Source organism: Pelophylax lessonae (genome assembly GCF_965119305.1).
Source record: "Pelophylax lessonae genome assembly, chromosome: 4".
In the NCBI taxonomy this organism is placed as follows: domain Eukaryota; kingdom Metazoa; phylum Chordata; class Amphibia; order Anura; family Ranidae; genus Pelophylax; species Pelophylax lessonae.
In genome coordinates, this window is record NC_138771.1 from 493563646 (window position 1) to 493579061 (window position 15416).

General features: G+C 45.7%; 1 protein-coding gene and 1 long non-coding RNA gene across 2 annotated transcripts in view; one reads left to right on the plus strand and one right to left on the minus strand.

The window, feature by feature from the left end:
- LOC309554153 overlaps positions 1-15416 on the plus strand; it is a 476173-nt gene that overhangs the window by 403567 nt on the left and 57190 nt on the right. The gene's annotated exons all lie outside the window — the stretch shown is intronic.
- Positions 4659-15416, minus strand: part of GPR19 (G protein-coupled receptor 19) — a 32896-nt gene continuing 22138 nt past the window's right edge. Inside the window, exon 2 of the mRNA XM_082252742.1 lies at positions 4659-6008. Within this exon, the coding sequence (XP_082108868.1) occupies positions 4739-5986 (1248 nt within the window). The 5' untranslated portion in view covers positions 5987-6008 and the 3' untranslated portion in view covers positions 4659-4738. The remainder of the gene's footprint in view (positions 6009-15416) is intronic.

Here is a 15416-nt window from a genome sequence, read left to right on the forward strand (position 1 = left end):
ACACTATTCCTCCCACTAATACCAGTGATGGGGCGTTGTTACAGATGCCAGGACATTCTAATCCCACTGGCCACAGTCCGGCCTCTCTAAAGTCTGAAGGATAATAAACTGGCCCTTTGTTTAAAAAGTTTGGAGACCCCCGGTGTTCCGTGAGAATTACCTACCCGTGAGAAAAACCTACCCCCGTCACTTCCGGTTCACGGCAGTCTGTGTAACGCGAGCAGTTACATTAAAACAGCCGTGCTGCACTATGAGTCATCTCCGCTCCTGTCCCGGTCACTTCCCTGCTCTCGGCTACTAAATATAAAAGCGGCGGCGGCTGTATGAAAAGATAAATCACAGAGCCGCCAGCCGCTTTTATATTTACTAGCCAAGATCAGGGAAGTGACCGGGACAGGAGCGGAGATGACTCATAGTGCAGCACAGCTGTTTTATGTCACCGCCGCGTCGGTAGGTTTTTTTAACGGACACCGAGATCGTTTCAGACTAGTGCGCATGCGCACTAGTCTGATCCTCAGCTCTTCCATTAGGTATCCGGGGCTGTGAGCATGCGCACTGCTGCGCTGCTCAGCTGTTCCTGGCCGGAAGAGACAAGGGGTAGGTTTTTCTCACGGGGTAGGTAATTCTCACGTTACACCGGGCCTAAAGGACAGAGCACATGCCTGACTGACAGCATACTCCATTCTGAATAGTCTCGAAGGGAGATCATGCTGAGATGAACATTGGGACAGGGATCATGTGACCTAGGGGAATTTTTTTTTTAAAAATGTAGGGATTAAAGCCCTGTATATACATGTGGCTGTTTGTGCACCTTACCTACCCATGTGGGAGCAGGTATCTGGATTTAGTATCAGTTTACCCATTTTCTGCCGGCAAATCTCACCATTGTGGGAGAAACAAACTACTGTAGGGAAATCTCACCATTGTGGGAGGGGTGGAGACACAAACTACTTCAGGAAAATCTCACCATTGTGGGGTGGCGGAGACAAACCTACTGCAGGGAAATCTAAGAATTGTGGGAGGTGCAGAGACACAAACTACTGCAGGAAATCTCCCCATTGTGGGAGGGGCAGAGACACAAACTACTGCAGGAAATCTCACTTTTGTGGGAGGGGCAGAGACACAAACTACTGCAGGAAATCTCACTATTGTGGGAGGGGCAGAGACACAAACTACTGCAGGAAATCTCACTATTGTGTAGACACAAATTATCACAATGAGACCCTATCGATAACATCCAGTAAGGCCTTAGGGATTTTTCAAGACGCAAGTAGAAAGCTGTAGCTGTAGAAGGAGTTTTCAGAATTTTTGTAGTAGTGTTTTTCAGCATTTTTCAGCTGTAGCATTTTTTAGTTTTTTTCTAGCAAAACTATACTCCCACAAAAGCTTATGGCTCAAAAATTCTGATAAACGCAGAATAGCCGCATTTTTTGGCATGTTCACAGGATATTTAAGCTTTTATCTGAGTTATAGGGTTTTTACAGTTTAAAAACTCCTCTCAAAACCCACTAGTTTTTTTTTTCCAGTGAGAAAACACCCCTGCCAAAAACTGCAGATAACAGCCTATGTGTGCATGGACACATAGGATAACATGCTGGGGAGTTTACTGGCTGAAGAAAAAAATGTCTGAAGCCAAAAACAGCTGTAGAAATGTCCATAAGACACAATAATGCTCCCAATCTGCAGGCCATCATCTGTAAAAAAAAAAATATATAAGCAAGGGTTGTTTGGTAAAGCCATAATTAGACAAGATGTTAATCGAATTGTAGAAAAGAGGAAATTTGTGCTGTAACAGGTTTTGGGCTTTTTTAAAAAGTTAAATTTGCATAAAAGCAATATGTCAGTAATAGGTGGTGTATGATCCGGCTACTTGCACCTCTGAATGACACCTGTGGTGAGATATCCCCATAATAGTTTTTTGCTTTCCTGCCAGCTACCCAAAAATGTGGCCTTGTGTGCCCATTATCAGGGGCTCCCACTTTCCCCTTGGGATTTCTTTCTTTTTAAATGATAGAGAATGTAGCTAGAGTTGGAACACCCTAAGGGGGCAGGAACATTTCAACACTTGGCAAGAACAAAGTCAGAGTAATGGTGGAAAAACATCTAGTGAGTAATTCAGCCCACTGGACTCCATCTATATAACGTTAAGTGTATGTAAAGCCAAAGCATAGTTTAGGTAGCGTTTCTTTGTGTCCCTACTGGGGCAGTTTCCGTTCACTTTTTGTCTTCCTGTCCCAAAGACACAACTCCCTCTTGGTTGTCATCAGAAAGTTTTCCCCATTGGAAGATTACCCATCTATCCAAATTTTGGTGACAAGTGTCGTCAGATCCCCATGGCTAAGCTCCGAGGGGTGTGTTAGGGGCGTGGCCTGGCTGGAGTCCAGGCTGAGGTTGCCACTTACTATCATACCTTGGGATGACACGGATGTGCACTCACAGGGACATCTTACTTCCTACTAAATAAAGGGTCCTTAGGACACATAGAAAAGGTTAAAGCGGAGCTCCACCCAAAAGGGTTTGCACCCTCCACTGCCACATTTGGCACTTTTTTGGGGGGAGTGGGTACCTGGTTTTGACTTCCGGTGTTCCGTGAGAATTACCTACCCGTGAGAAAAACCTACCCTCGTCACTTCCGGTTCACCCTCAGTGTGTGTAACGCGGCGGGTACATTAAAACAGCTGGGCTACAATATGAGTCATCTCCGCTCCTGTCCCTGTGACTTCCCTCATCTCGGCAAGTAAATATAAAAGCGGCGGCGGGTGTATGAAAACATAATTCACGGACCCGCCAGCCGCTTTTATATTTACTAGCCAAGATGAGGGAAGTCACAGGGCCAGGAGCGGAGATTACTCGTATTGTAGCCCAGCTGTTTTAATGTACCCGCCGCGTGGGTAGGTTTTTTTCACGGACACCCTCATCAATTCATGCTAGTGCGCATGCGCACTACACAGCTCCTCATCTGTTCCTATAGGTATCCGGGTCTGTGAGCATGCGCACTGCTGCGCTGCTCAGCTCTTCCTGGCTGGAAATGACGAGGGTAGGTTTTTCTCACGGGGTAGGTAATTCTCACGTTACACCGGCTCAGATGGCCCTTCTCTCTGACTCAGCCAATCAGAGGAGGCTTTGTATTCACTAATAGAATACACCGCTCACTGTGATTGACTGAGCGCCGCTGCTGTAGACTAGACTCTAGACTCATCTGTGCTCTATGAAGTCTGAGCTCGTACCCAGAGCACAGTGCAGTATACTGTATGTAGACGCAGCTACATACAGAATTACCACACATGCAGCGGGCTGACAGCTTAGGGAGAGACATAGTTTGTTTGGGCCAGCTTGGCTTGGGCCAGTTTACACGGACTATGTAAATTAGTTTAAAAGCTGGACTTCTCGTTTAAGGCCTCATGCACACGGGACGTTTTTACAGCAGCTGTTTTTGGCATCAGGCATTTTTTTCTACAGCTAGTAAAACTTTCCAGCATGTTATCTTATGTGTCCATGAACACATAGGCTGTTATCAGCAGTTTTCTCTTTGGAAAAAAACCCCCCAGAAATAGTGGGTTTTAAGAGGCATTTTTCAGCTGTAAAAACCGCTCGAACGCTGATAAGAGCTTAAAAACGCTAAAAAAAACGCAGAAAAACGTGGCTATTCTGGGTTTATCAACGTTTTTGAGCCATAAGATTTTGTGGGAGTATAGTTTTGCTAAAAAAAAAAAAAAAAAAAACCACTACAGCTGAAAAAAGCTTAAAAACGCTACTGCAAAAAAGCTGAAAAACTCTTTCTACAGCTCCAGGTTTCTACTGGCGTTTTGATAACATTCAGGCCTAAATGAGGCATGAGTCCTAAATATAAATTTCAAATGGATTGATACATTATTAACTCTTTTCTATTAATATTCTTATGGTTTAAGCTCGGTTCACACATTTATGCGATGCGGGAACGCTGCGAATATGCAGCGTGATCCCGCATCGCATCCGCACATCTGGCAGTTCACACTGCCATATGCGATACGCAGGGGGTGTCAATTAAATGTTAACGACACCCCCAGTTTGACCTCATATCGCAGTGCGATCTGCAAGTTCGCACAGAATCGGATCGCACAAGTGTGAACCACTGTGCGATCCGATTCTGAGGCGGCTCAAAAAATGCCTCATGTGCGAGTTTGCTGCGGATGCGCTGCGTATTCAGCCATAAAAAGTGTATGGCTGAACTCGCATCCGCACATCAAATCGCATGTAATGAAGTAGCAGTGCGCTCCGAATTACATGCAATCAGCGCAGCCTCACAAGTGTGACCCGGCACTTAGTGTCTCTTTCAGAAATTGTTGTCCAGAAAAACAAATACATTTTAAAACAATCTATAACAAAAAAAATGCAACATTGTAACGGGCGATTTAAAGCAAAGTGCTGACTTTCTGAAATGTCAGAGCAAAACTTGAAGTCCCTCCCTAAAATTGCACATTTTATTTACACAATAGAAATTCAGACTATCCCTTGGAGTCCTAGTTGTGTTAGGGATTCCAACAAAATAAATATTGCTTCATTTATTTATTTCCTTTACAAAATCTAATCCTGATATAGTCTTGTTGCGAAAGTTGGTCTGTTTCCAACTAAACAGGAGTGACAAAAAGCCTTGAGTCTTTAAAACAAACCCCTTTAGGCAGAGGCTTTTGCCATGTATTGGTAGTGTGTCCAGTAAACTATAGTTCTATGTTTTACATTTTTATTGTGCAGCATCCAATCACACAAAAGTATTTGGAGGATTGGAGTCGATTGGCCAGGCTAGTTTTTTCTCCTTGGCTTCACGGTCAAAGGAGTCGTATACTGTGTCCTTTATGGTCGTTTTGCCCGGGATGGGCATTTCGCAGATGCCAACATAATTCCTTTTAGCCACGCGGGAGCAAGTGGTGATAGTATAGGCGTTGCTCCGATAACACTTCATGGAAGACATGCAAAAAGTCTCTTTCATGCCTCTCCTGAAATTGGCGTTGTATACAGAGTACAGTGTCGGTTTGGCAGCCGAGGATCCAAAAGAGAGCCAGGAGACCACCAAGTATGCCAGGCAGCACTGCCGCCGGTCGCTCTCATCTGGGTGCCACAGCTGCACCACATAAAACGGCAGCCAGGACACCAAGAAGATGGTATTGAGCATGAGGAACATTTTGATAGTTTTGACTTTGGTCCTGGGCACAATGTTCATGGTCCGTCTGACACTAAGCCTGTCTGTGCCGATGCGCCAAATATATTTAACCACCTTATGGTAAAAGAGAATTATTAGGGCTGATGGCACAAGGAAGCCCACTAAGAGGTGGGCCACTCCATAAACTGCACCATCCCAGGATGGGGGAGGAAAAAAGTTGCAGTGCTCGTCTACGCTGTCATAAAAGAAGAAAGCTGGTAAGACGAAGGCAGCATCAAAAATCCATGAAGCCACAATCATCCTTTTGGCTTTTTCTCTTGAGACTTTGAAACTTAAAGGATACAAGATGGTGTAGAAACGGTCAAGACAGATAGACAGGAGAACATAAATCTGTACTCCAGGGGTCAAGTAGTGAAAATATCGTGCCAGCTTGCACATGGCACTGCCCAATGCCCACCGACCAGAGCTGACTTGTACCAATGTAAACGGGGCACTGCCCAAGCTGAGAAGTAGGTCCGCACATGCTAGAGAGACAACAAAATAATTTGTCGTTGACTGAGTCCGTCGACTTCGATGGATGACAAGACACACCAAAGCATTGCCAAAAACAGACAAGATCCATATAAGGCCAAAGGCTAGACCAGCTGCTGCTATTTCACCAGGAAGGAGTAGCTGACCTGGGACTGTACTATTCCTCTTTCCTGTAGTGCCATCTTTAAAAATCCCAGGAATCCATGGCTCTCCAGCTGACATGGGGCAGGTGGTTACACTGTTATTTGGCATCAGATAGAGAATGGTGGGTAGAAGGGGATGAGATCTCCGTGCATCCATTCCATGAGCAAACACCATCTTCAGACGATACTTGAGGAGCCTGAGAAAGATGATGACAGAGGAAGTGACAAAGGTACAGATGAGGAGGACATTGGAGGAAGAGTTACATGTGGACACCGAGAGAAAGGATGTTGTAGGTTGTTTAGGATGAGGATATTAGAAAATTAATCGAGAGGAGGACAAAGAGGAAAATAGGTCATTGGAAAATGGAGAGATGACATCAGAAAATTAAAGAAAGAAAGAAATAGAGAGAGGGCATCAGAGAATGGGTGAGAAAAAAGGAAATAGAGAGAGGATATCAGAGAGTAGAAATGAAGGAATGGGAGAAAACCACAGCAAGCAAGTGGATATCAGGACATGGAGGGAAGGGGCATTGGATGGAAATTAGGACAAGGAAAGAGGACATTGGAGAATGGGTGGGGATAAAGACAAAGAGGGAGGACATTAGAAAATAGGTGGGGATGAGGACAAGGAGAGAGAACATTAGAAAATGGGTAGGGATGAGGACAAGGAAAGAACACATTGGAGAATGGGAGGGGATTAGAACAAGAAGAGAGGACATTGGGGAATGGGTGGGAATGAGGACAAGGAGGGAGGCCATTGGAGAATGGGTTGGGATGAGGACAAGGAGAGAAGACATTGGAGAATGGATGGGGATGAGGATAAAGAGAGAAGACATTTGAGAATGGGTGGGGATGGGGACAAGGAGAGAGGACATTGCAGAATGGGTGGGGATAAGGATAAAGTGAGAAGAAATTTGAGAATGGGTGGGAATGAGGACAAGGAGGGAGGCCATTGGAGAATGGGTTGGGATGAGGACAAGGAGAGAAGACATTGGAGAATGGATGGGGATGAGGATAAAGAGAGAAGACATTGGAGAATGGATGGGGATGAGGATAAAGAGAGAGGACATTGGAGAATGGGTGGGGATGGGGACAAGGAGAGAGGACATTGCAGAATGGGTGGGGATAAGGATAAAGTGAGAAGAAATTGGAGAATGGGTGGAGATGAGGACAAAGAGAGAGGACATTGGAGAATGGGTGGAGATGAGGACAAAGAGAGAGGACATTGGAGAATGGGTGGAGATGAGGACAAAGAGAGAGGACATTGGAGAATGGGTGGGGATGAGGACAAAGAGAGAGGACATTGGAGAATGGGTGGGGATGAGGACAAAGAGAGAGGACATTGGAGAATGGGTGGGGATGGGGACAAGGAGAGAGGACATTGCAGAATGGGTGGGGATAAGGATAAAGTGAGAAGAAATTGGAGAATGGGTGGAGATGAGGACAAAGAGAGAGGACATTGGAGCATGGGTGGGGATGAGGACAAAGAGAGAGGACATTGGAGCATGGGTGGGGATGAGGACAAGGAGAGAGGACATTGGAGCATGGGTGGGGACGAGGACAAGGAGAGAGGACATTGGAGCATGGGTGGGGATGAGGACAAGGAGAGAAGACATTGGAGAATGGTTGGTGATAGGGACAAAGATAGAGAACATTGAAGAATGGGTGGAGTGGAGATAACAAAGATAGGGACAAAGATAGAGGACATCGGAGAATGGGTGGATTTATGGTAAAAAAAAAAAAAAAGGACAGAGGCCATCAGAGAAGGATACAAAGGAACAGAAAATATTGAAGAAAGGGAGGATGAGTAGATAGCGAGAATGAGAATTTGATGATAGAAGAGGGAAGAAACATGAAAATAATTAATAATTGTGTATTTTCATGATTTATTCTTAAATACATTTGAAAAAAAAAAAACAACTAATGGTAACCATGAACAGATAAATGGCTCAATATTTGTTTTGTGAAGGGGCTATAAACCAGCAGCTCTAGATGGACAGTTAGATAAATGGATCTATATTTAGGCTGTATCTAGTCTATAAATCAGTGGCTTTTGATGCACAGTTGAATAAATAGTTCTATAATTTAAGTGTTTTTGGGGCTATAAACAAGCAGTTGTGGATGTACAGTTGGATAAATTACTATAGTTAGGATGGTTTAGGGCTACAAACCAGTGTCTCTGGATGTACAGTTGGACACTGGGATTTAATATTCAGTATTAATAGGAAAGACACACAAGAAATGAACTCCTTGGTTTATGTGTTTGTGATGGGAGTGATATCATTTGCTGTAAGAAGGCCATGTTGCACAATCGACTTAGAGACAGAACAGACTTCTATTCTGGGGAAAATCTGTCCTGCGCTGTGCTTCTCATGCAACACGCCCAGCATCTCTGACGTCTGGGTTGCCATGGCGCTGTCTGAATGCAGCATAGTGCGATGGTCATTATGCGACCTTGGAGACTGTATAGATAATGAGGAAATGGGGGGGGGCAGATAGAGAAGATGGGTTGAATCAATTAGCTTAAAAGGCCCTTCGCATCCAAATTGTACCCATTAACCCCTGTAGTGCTGCAGATGTGACCAGGCGTGTCTGTGACATCACTGCCAGAAGCTAAAATGAAAACAAACATTTCCTGCTTTCAGAACATACAGAAAAGCCAGGAGGCCAGAGATTGGTGCAAATCGAGAAACACATACTATAAATTGGGGCAGGGGTCAAGTCCTGGGAAAAAAGTGTGGGAACTCACCCAAGACCCCCCCCCCCACACCACCTCAAAAATAAAAAGTGTGTATGTGTATGTATATCTATATACCTTTTGAGGAGCGAGGGCCACTTTAGTGACTTGGTAACCAGTCCCAGGCCTCAATGAGAGGAGCGGGCAGATGATAGGTCCGTATCCACTCAGCATATGCAGAGCAGACACGGACGTGACCTGCTCTACTCTATGGGCCCTCCGATCCACCCAGACAGAAGGGGACAGGTCTCCTTCTGTTTTTTTAAGTGGATTGGATTGGAAATAGGCGGGTGTAAACGGACAGTTTTTATATCTGCCACTCTATAAAGGTGAATGGAGGGTCCAAATAGTTCCACCTGAAAAACAGACAGGCGGACCAGATCGGACCCAATCGGACCGTTCGTGTAAAAGGGGCCTAAGGCTGCTTTCACACGGATGCACTGCAGTTTACCTGCACCTCAACTGGCCTCAATCTTCACTTCTTTAGGATTACTGCAGGTATCGCTGGCTGCTCCTGTCCCCCAGGCAGGTATGGCTGGTGGTTGCTGCTGGCTGTCCTCCAGGGCTGGTACTGCTGGCTGGAACTGCTGGCGGGTACTTCTGACTGGTACGGCTGGCTGGTACTGCTGGCGGATACTGCTGGTGGGTACTGCTGGCTGGTACAGCTGGCAGGTACTGCTGGTGGGGGAACTGCTGGCTGGTACTGCTGGCTTGTATTGCTGGTGGGTACTGCTGGTGACACCTTCTGGCTGGTACTGCTGGTTTGTATTGTTGGCTGGTACTGCTGGTGGGTACTGCTGGCTAGTGCTGCTGGTTGGTACTGCTGGCGGGTACTGTTGACTGGTACTGCTGGTGGATACCTGCTGGTGGGTACTGCTGGTGGGAGAATTGCTGGCTGGTACTGCTGGTGGGTATTGCTGGCTGGTACTGCTGGCTGGTACTGCTGGCGGGTACTGCTGGCGGGTACTACTGGTGGGCACTGCTGGCTGGTACAGCTGGTAGGGGAACTGCTGGCTGGTACTGCTGGCTGGTACTGCTGGCTTGTATTGCTGGCTGGTAATGCTGGTTGGTACTGCTGGCTGGTGCTGCTGGTGGAAACTGCTGGTGGGTGCTGCTGGCTGGTACTGCTGGTGGGTACTACTGGTGGAGGAACTGCTGGCTGGTACTGCTGGTGGGTACTGCTGGCTGGTACTTCTGGTGGTTACTGCTGGCAGTTATTGCTGGCTGGTACTGCTGGCTGGTACTGCTTGTGGGTACTGCTGGCGGGTACTGTTGGTGGGTACTGCTGGCTGGTACTGCTAGCGGGTACTGCTGGCGGGTACTGTTGGTGGGTACTGCTGGCTGGTACTGCTGGTGGGTACTGCTGGCGGCTACTGTTGGTGGGTACTGCTGGCTGGTACTGCTGGTGGAAATTTCTGGCAGGTACTGCTGGCTGGTACTGCTGGTGGGGACTGTTGGTGGCTACTGCTGGCAGGGACTGTTGGTGGGTACTACTGGCTGGTACTGCAGGCTGGTACTGCTGGCAGGTACTGTTGATGGGTAGTGCTGGCTTGTACTGCTGGTGGGAATTTCTGACGGGTACTGTTGGCTTGTACTGTTGGTCGGTAATACTGGCTTGTATTGCTGGCGAGTACTGCTGGGGGGTACTGCTGGCTGGTACTGCTGGTAGGTACTGCTGGCTGGTATTCCTGGCTTGTATTGCTGGCGGGTACTGCTGGCTGGTACTGCTTGTGGGTATTGCTGGCTTGTATTGCCGGTGGGTACTGCTGGCTTGTATTGCTGGCAGGTACTGCTGGTTGGTACTGCTGGCTTGTATTGCTGGCTGGTACTGCTGGCTGGTACTGCTGGCGAGTACTGCTGGCTGGTACTGCTGGCTGGTTCCTGACCATCAGTGTGACAGGAGCTGCGCTGGAGGAAGCACGTGTCTGCAGTAGAGAGCAGAGCCACTGCTTCTTGTATCGCTCCTGTGCCCTGTCACAGACGGAGTACATTTGGCATCATTCCGCCTGTGACAGGAGCCAGCGCTATACAGGAAGATTTGGCTCCTCTTCCTCTAGTGTCGGCTCCGTTCCTTCAGTTCCTTCACACTGATACTCTGGGATGGCAGGTCGGGAACCCGCAATCTGGGCTTACCGACCAGAGCAGAAGGTGGCGCGAGGATTCTGTTGGGGGGGGGGGGGGGCACCAGGACACGGCTGCTAATGGGAACGGCGTTCCTGCTTAGCAAAAAGTACAGGAACGCCGTTCCTATGCATTCCTGCAGGACTCAAGCCCTGAATTGGGGGCACAGGTGACCAACAAACTGATTAGGCCGCCATTTGTCAGTTGCTGTCTAAACTGTCAAAAGATATAAAAAGCATTCAGCACCCAACAAGTTTACTGAAAAAAGTTGTTTAGCTCTGACATATTCTGCACTATACAGAGAACACTGAGCCAGTCACATCAGTCTCTGCACCAGAGGAGCTTACACTTTAATGTCCCAACCCAGTCACATTATTATTCATTTAAATAGCTCTGACATATTCCACGGTACTGTACCGAGAATACTGAGCCAGTCACATCAGTCTCTGCCTCAGAAGAGCTTAAACTCTAATGTCCCACAACAGTCACACTAATATTATTATACATTTATATAGCTCTGACATATTCCACGGTGCTGTACAGAGAATACTGAGCTAACCACATCAGTCTCTGCAGTAAAGGAGCTTACACTTTTCCCAACACAGTCACACACATATTAGGGCAAAACTGATTTTAAAAAATGCAACAATTAAATTTGGTACAGTAGTACTACACCTAAACATAAAAAGGTCAGTCTAATTTGAAATTTTTATCTGGTGTGCACGGATTCTGGAAATCCAAAGTAATAAGCGGAAGTGGAATTTAGTAGTAAGTAAAATGCTAAGCAGGAGAAAAGTAGTGAGCATAGACCCTGGGAGTGATTTTTCCTGGTATGAAAAAAATGTGCCCCTCTTTTTGGAACTTTAAAAAGTAAGCTTAGAAACTTTTCATTTACTATTTTATAGTAAACTAAATCAGCAAAGATTGTTCACATAGCTTAAACAAGAGCTGGAATCAAATATACAGTATGTTCTCATGTGAAATGCAGCATGCTAAGTAATGTGCAATGTAACAAAACCAGATATGTATTACCTCTCACAGAAATGACAGAACTACTTCTGACAATGCCTTCATGCTTTTCTCTCCAGAAGCACAGCACCATCTATGTTCAGGCATCATCCAGAATGGCCATTTACTTCCTGGACTGAGAGGCCAGCTCAGAGATGACACAGTCATGTCAATCCTGGTGCCTGTGCAGTTCTTGGCTGTGTTCACAAATGTCTAACACAGATAAGCCATTGACCCAGATCAGCCTCCCGCCTTGTGATGTGCTACTGTCCTGTATAAAAAAAAGGCAAATTCTTGCTTTCAGAATCTTACCTATGCTGTAAGCACGTTTGCCCTGATTCTCAGTATCCAGAGACATCTGTTGTTGTGTGTGCACCCACGTCACCTATTACCGTGCATTTGTAGAAACATAGAGGATTTTATCTCTTGTATAAACAGCTGTATGAGAGCTCAGCGCTCACCCATTGTACTATGATTACCTGCTTCCTCCACATGTACACATGTCCCTTCCGTGCCTTTAAGGGCCCATTTACACTATTGTGTTGCGGTAATGCACACGTGTTTTGGTGCATTTAATTTTGAATGGGCTGCATGATGTAACGTACTAAACATATTTATTTCAGTGTAGCATATATGATTCATATCTGACCCAAATCACAGGGGCATTGAGTTATGCTGCCTTGGTTCCCCTTTGGGTGTCTTAGAGTTGCAATACACAGCCCTTAACCCCTTCCAGACTGCCCCACGCAGATATAATATGGCAGGGCGGCCCTCCTGTGCGAAATCACATACCTGTACATGATTTCTTGCAGCGGGTCTAGGGAGCGCGCACTCGCGTACCACCAGGGAGCAGCTACCACTGTGATTGGACACAGCGGGAACCAATCAGTGGGTCTGGTGGACCCAATGTTGGCTGGCACACAGCAATCGTTCTTAGGAGAGGCAGAACGGCGGTCTGCCTTTGTAAACTGTGAAAAGGGAAAAAAGGGGGTTTTGTGTTTCTGCTAAGCAGGAACCCGGATCTCTGTCTTCCCCCAGTCAAAGCACCCCCACACACAGAAAGCACTAACACATTTAACCCTTTGATCGCCCCTAAAGGTAACCCCTTCCCTGTCATTGTCATTAGTACAGTGACAGTGGTTTTTTTTGTTTTTTTTAGCTAGCACTGATCACTGTATTGGTGTCACTAGTCCCCAAAAACTGTCACTAATGCTGGCCATACACTAGTCGAAAGATCGTTCGAAAATCTGTCATTTGGTCCGATCGTTTGTTTTTCGTCCACTTAATGGGCACAAATAGAAAATCGTTTTTAACTTTTCAGAGCCGAAAAATCAAAGGAACAGTTTTGAAAATCCGCCGACCAAACGATAAATGAACGATAAATTGAAAGGTTAATGTGTTTCTTGGCTGACCTGTTTGCACTAGGCATATGTGACAAACTGAATGAAAAATGGATTTATTTACTGTATATCCATTGAACGATTTATCGTTCGCAATTCGGTCATTACATGATGGCACGATCATCTGCTCTCATGGCTGATTTTTCGAAAATGAGTTTGCCCGATATTTCGGCTAGTGTATGGCCAGCTTTAGTGTCAGATTTGTCCACGGTAATGTTGCAGTCCTGCTAAAAATCGCCGATTGCCGCCATTACTAGTAAAAACAATTTAAAAAAATAAAAATTCCATGAATACATCCCGTAGTTTATAGATGCTTTGCTTTCATGCAAACCAAAGTCTTTGGGAAATAGACGTATGAGTGCTGCCAGCATTGTTGCACAGGTTGAAGGGGTGGGGGTCAGCCTGTCAGTGCTCAGACCATACACCGCACACTGCATCAATATGGTCTGCATGGCTGTCGCCCTAGAAGGAAGCCTCTTCTAAAGATGATGCACAAGAAAGCCTGCAAACAGTTTGCTGAAGACAAGCAGACTAAGGACATGGATTGCTGGAACCATGTCCTGTGGTTTGATGATACCAAGATAAACTTATTTGGTTCAGATGGTGTCAAGCGTGTGTGGCGGCAACCAGGTGAGGAGTACAAAGACCAGTGTGTCTTGCCTACAGTCAAGCATGGTGGTGGGAGTGTCATGGTCTGGGGCTGCATGAGTGCTGCCGGCACTGGGGAGCTAAAGTTCATTGAGGGAACCATGAATGCCAACATGTACTGTGACATACTGAAGCAGAGCATGATCCCCTCCCTTCGGAGACTGAACCACAGGGCAGTATTCCAACATGATAACGATCCCAAAAACACCTCCAAGACAACCACTGCCTTGCTAAAGAAGCTGAGGGTAAAGGTGATGGACTGGCCAAGCATCTCTCCAGACCTAAACCCTATTGAGCATCTGTGTGGCATCCTCAAATGGAAGATGGAGGAGCGCAAGGTCTCTAACATCCACCAGCTCCGTGATGTCGTCATGGAGGAGGGGAAGGGGACTTCAGTGGTAACCTGTGAAGCTCTGGTGAACCCAAGAGGGTTAAGGCAATACTGGAAAATAATGGTGGCCACCCAAAATATTGACACTTTGGGCCAATTTGGATATTTTACCTTAGGGGTGTCACTTTTGTTACTAGTGATTTAGACATGAATGGCTGTGTGTTGAGTTATTTTGAGGGGACAGCAATTTTACAGTTATACAAGCTGTACACTCACTACTTTACATTGTAGCAAAGTGTAATTTCTTCGGTGTTGTCACATGAAAAGATTTAATAAAATATTTACAAAAATGTGAGGGGTGTACTCACTTTTGTGAGATACTGTATAAGTGCTGTAAACCAGAAAAAAAAATTAAAACTTTAAACACGAATACATTTTTTCTATACAGCACGGTGGATGTCATAAAGACTGCTATCACCTCATAGTGAGCTGGATTGTGTGCTTTAGCTTTTTCTGGTTTACAGCATTTATATGTCCAATTATTTTATAATAATAATTTCTCAACTTTTAGAGCCGGTTCACACTGAAGTGACACGACTTCGGGGGGCGACCTGTGAAGTCGCGTGCACCGCTGTGCACCGCGACTTCGGCGCAACTTGCAGGGACTTCACATAATGGCAGTCTATGCATGTCGCTCCGAGGTCGCCCCAAAGTAGTACAGGACCATTTTTCTAAGTCGGAGTGACTTGTGTCGCTCCTATTAGAACGGGTCCTGTACTACTCAATGGACCGCGACTTGTCAGGCTGACAAGTCGCCTGACAAGTCGCGGCAATGTGAATGGGCTCTTATGGAACATACTGACACTAAACATGTATTTTAAAGGAGATTTTATTGCAACAATTTTTTTTCCACAATATTTTGATTAAGTAACTTATAAATGTAATATTTCAATTTGCATGTTCCCCATTGTATATTTTATATTGGTACTAGTTTTTTTTAATCTTTTTTGAGATATTGATTAGTATATAACATTCATATTTCTTTGGGGGAACGCAGTATGGTAAATGTTTGTTCTTTGCTAATAACTGCGCCTGACTTTACCAGTTTTAAATATTTTTTGTGTTATTCATACTTAAAGCGGAGTTCCGGCCTCAAAATCGAAAAAATCGATTTTGGGCCATCCGCTTGCTGAGTGCAACCTGAAAAGGAAATGGATACTGGCGATTTATTTTTTTTGGTCACTTACCTGATTATAGAAGAAAATATACTCACCTTCCTTCCACTTCCTCCCTCTGCGGCCGCGGCTCGCGCCGTCACTTCCGGCTTGCAATGATTCCTGGGAGCTGAACGTCATCGCTC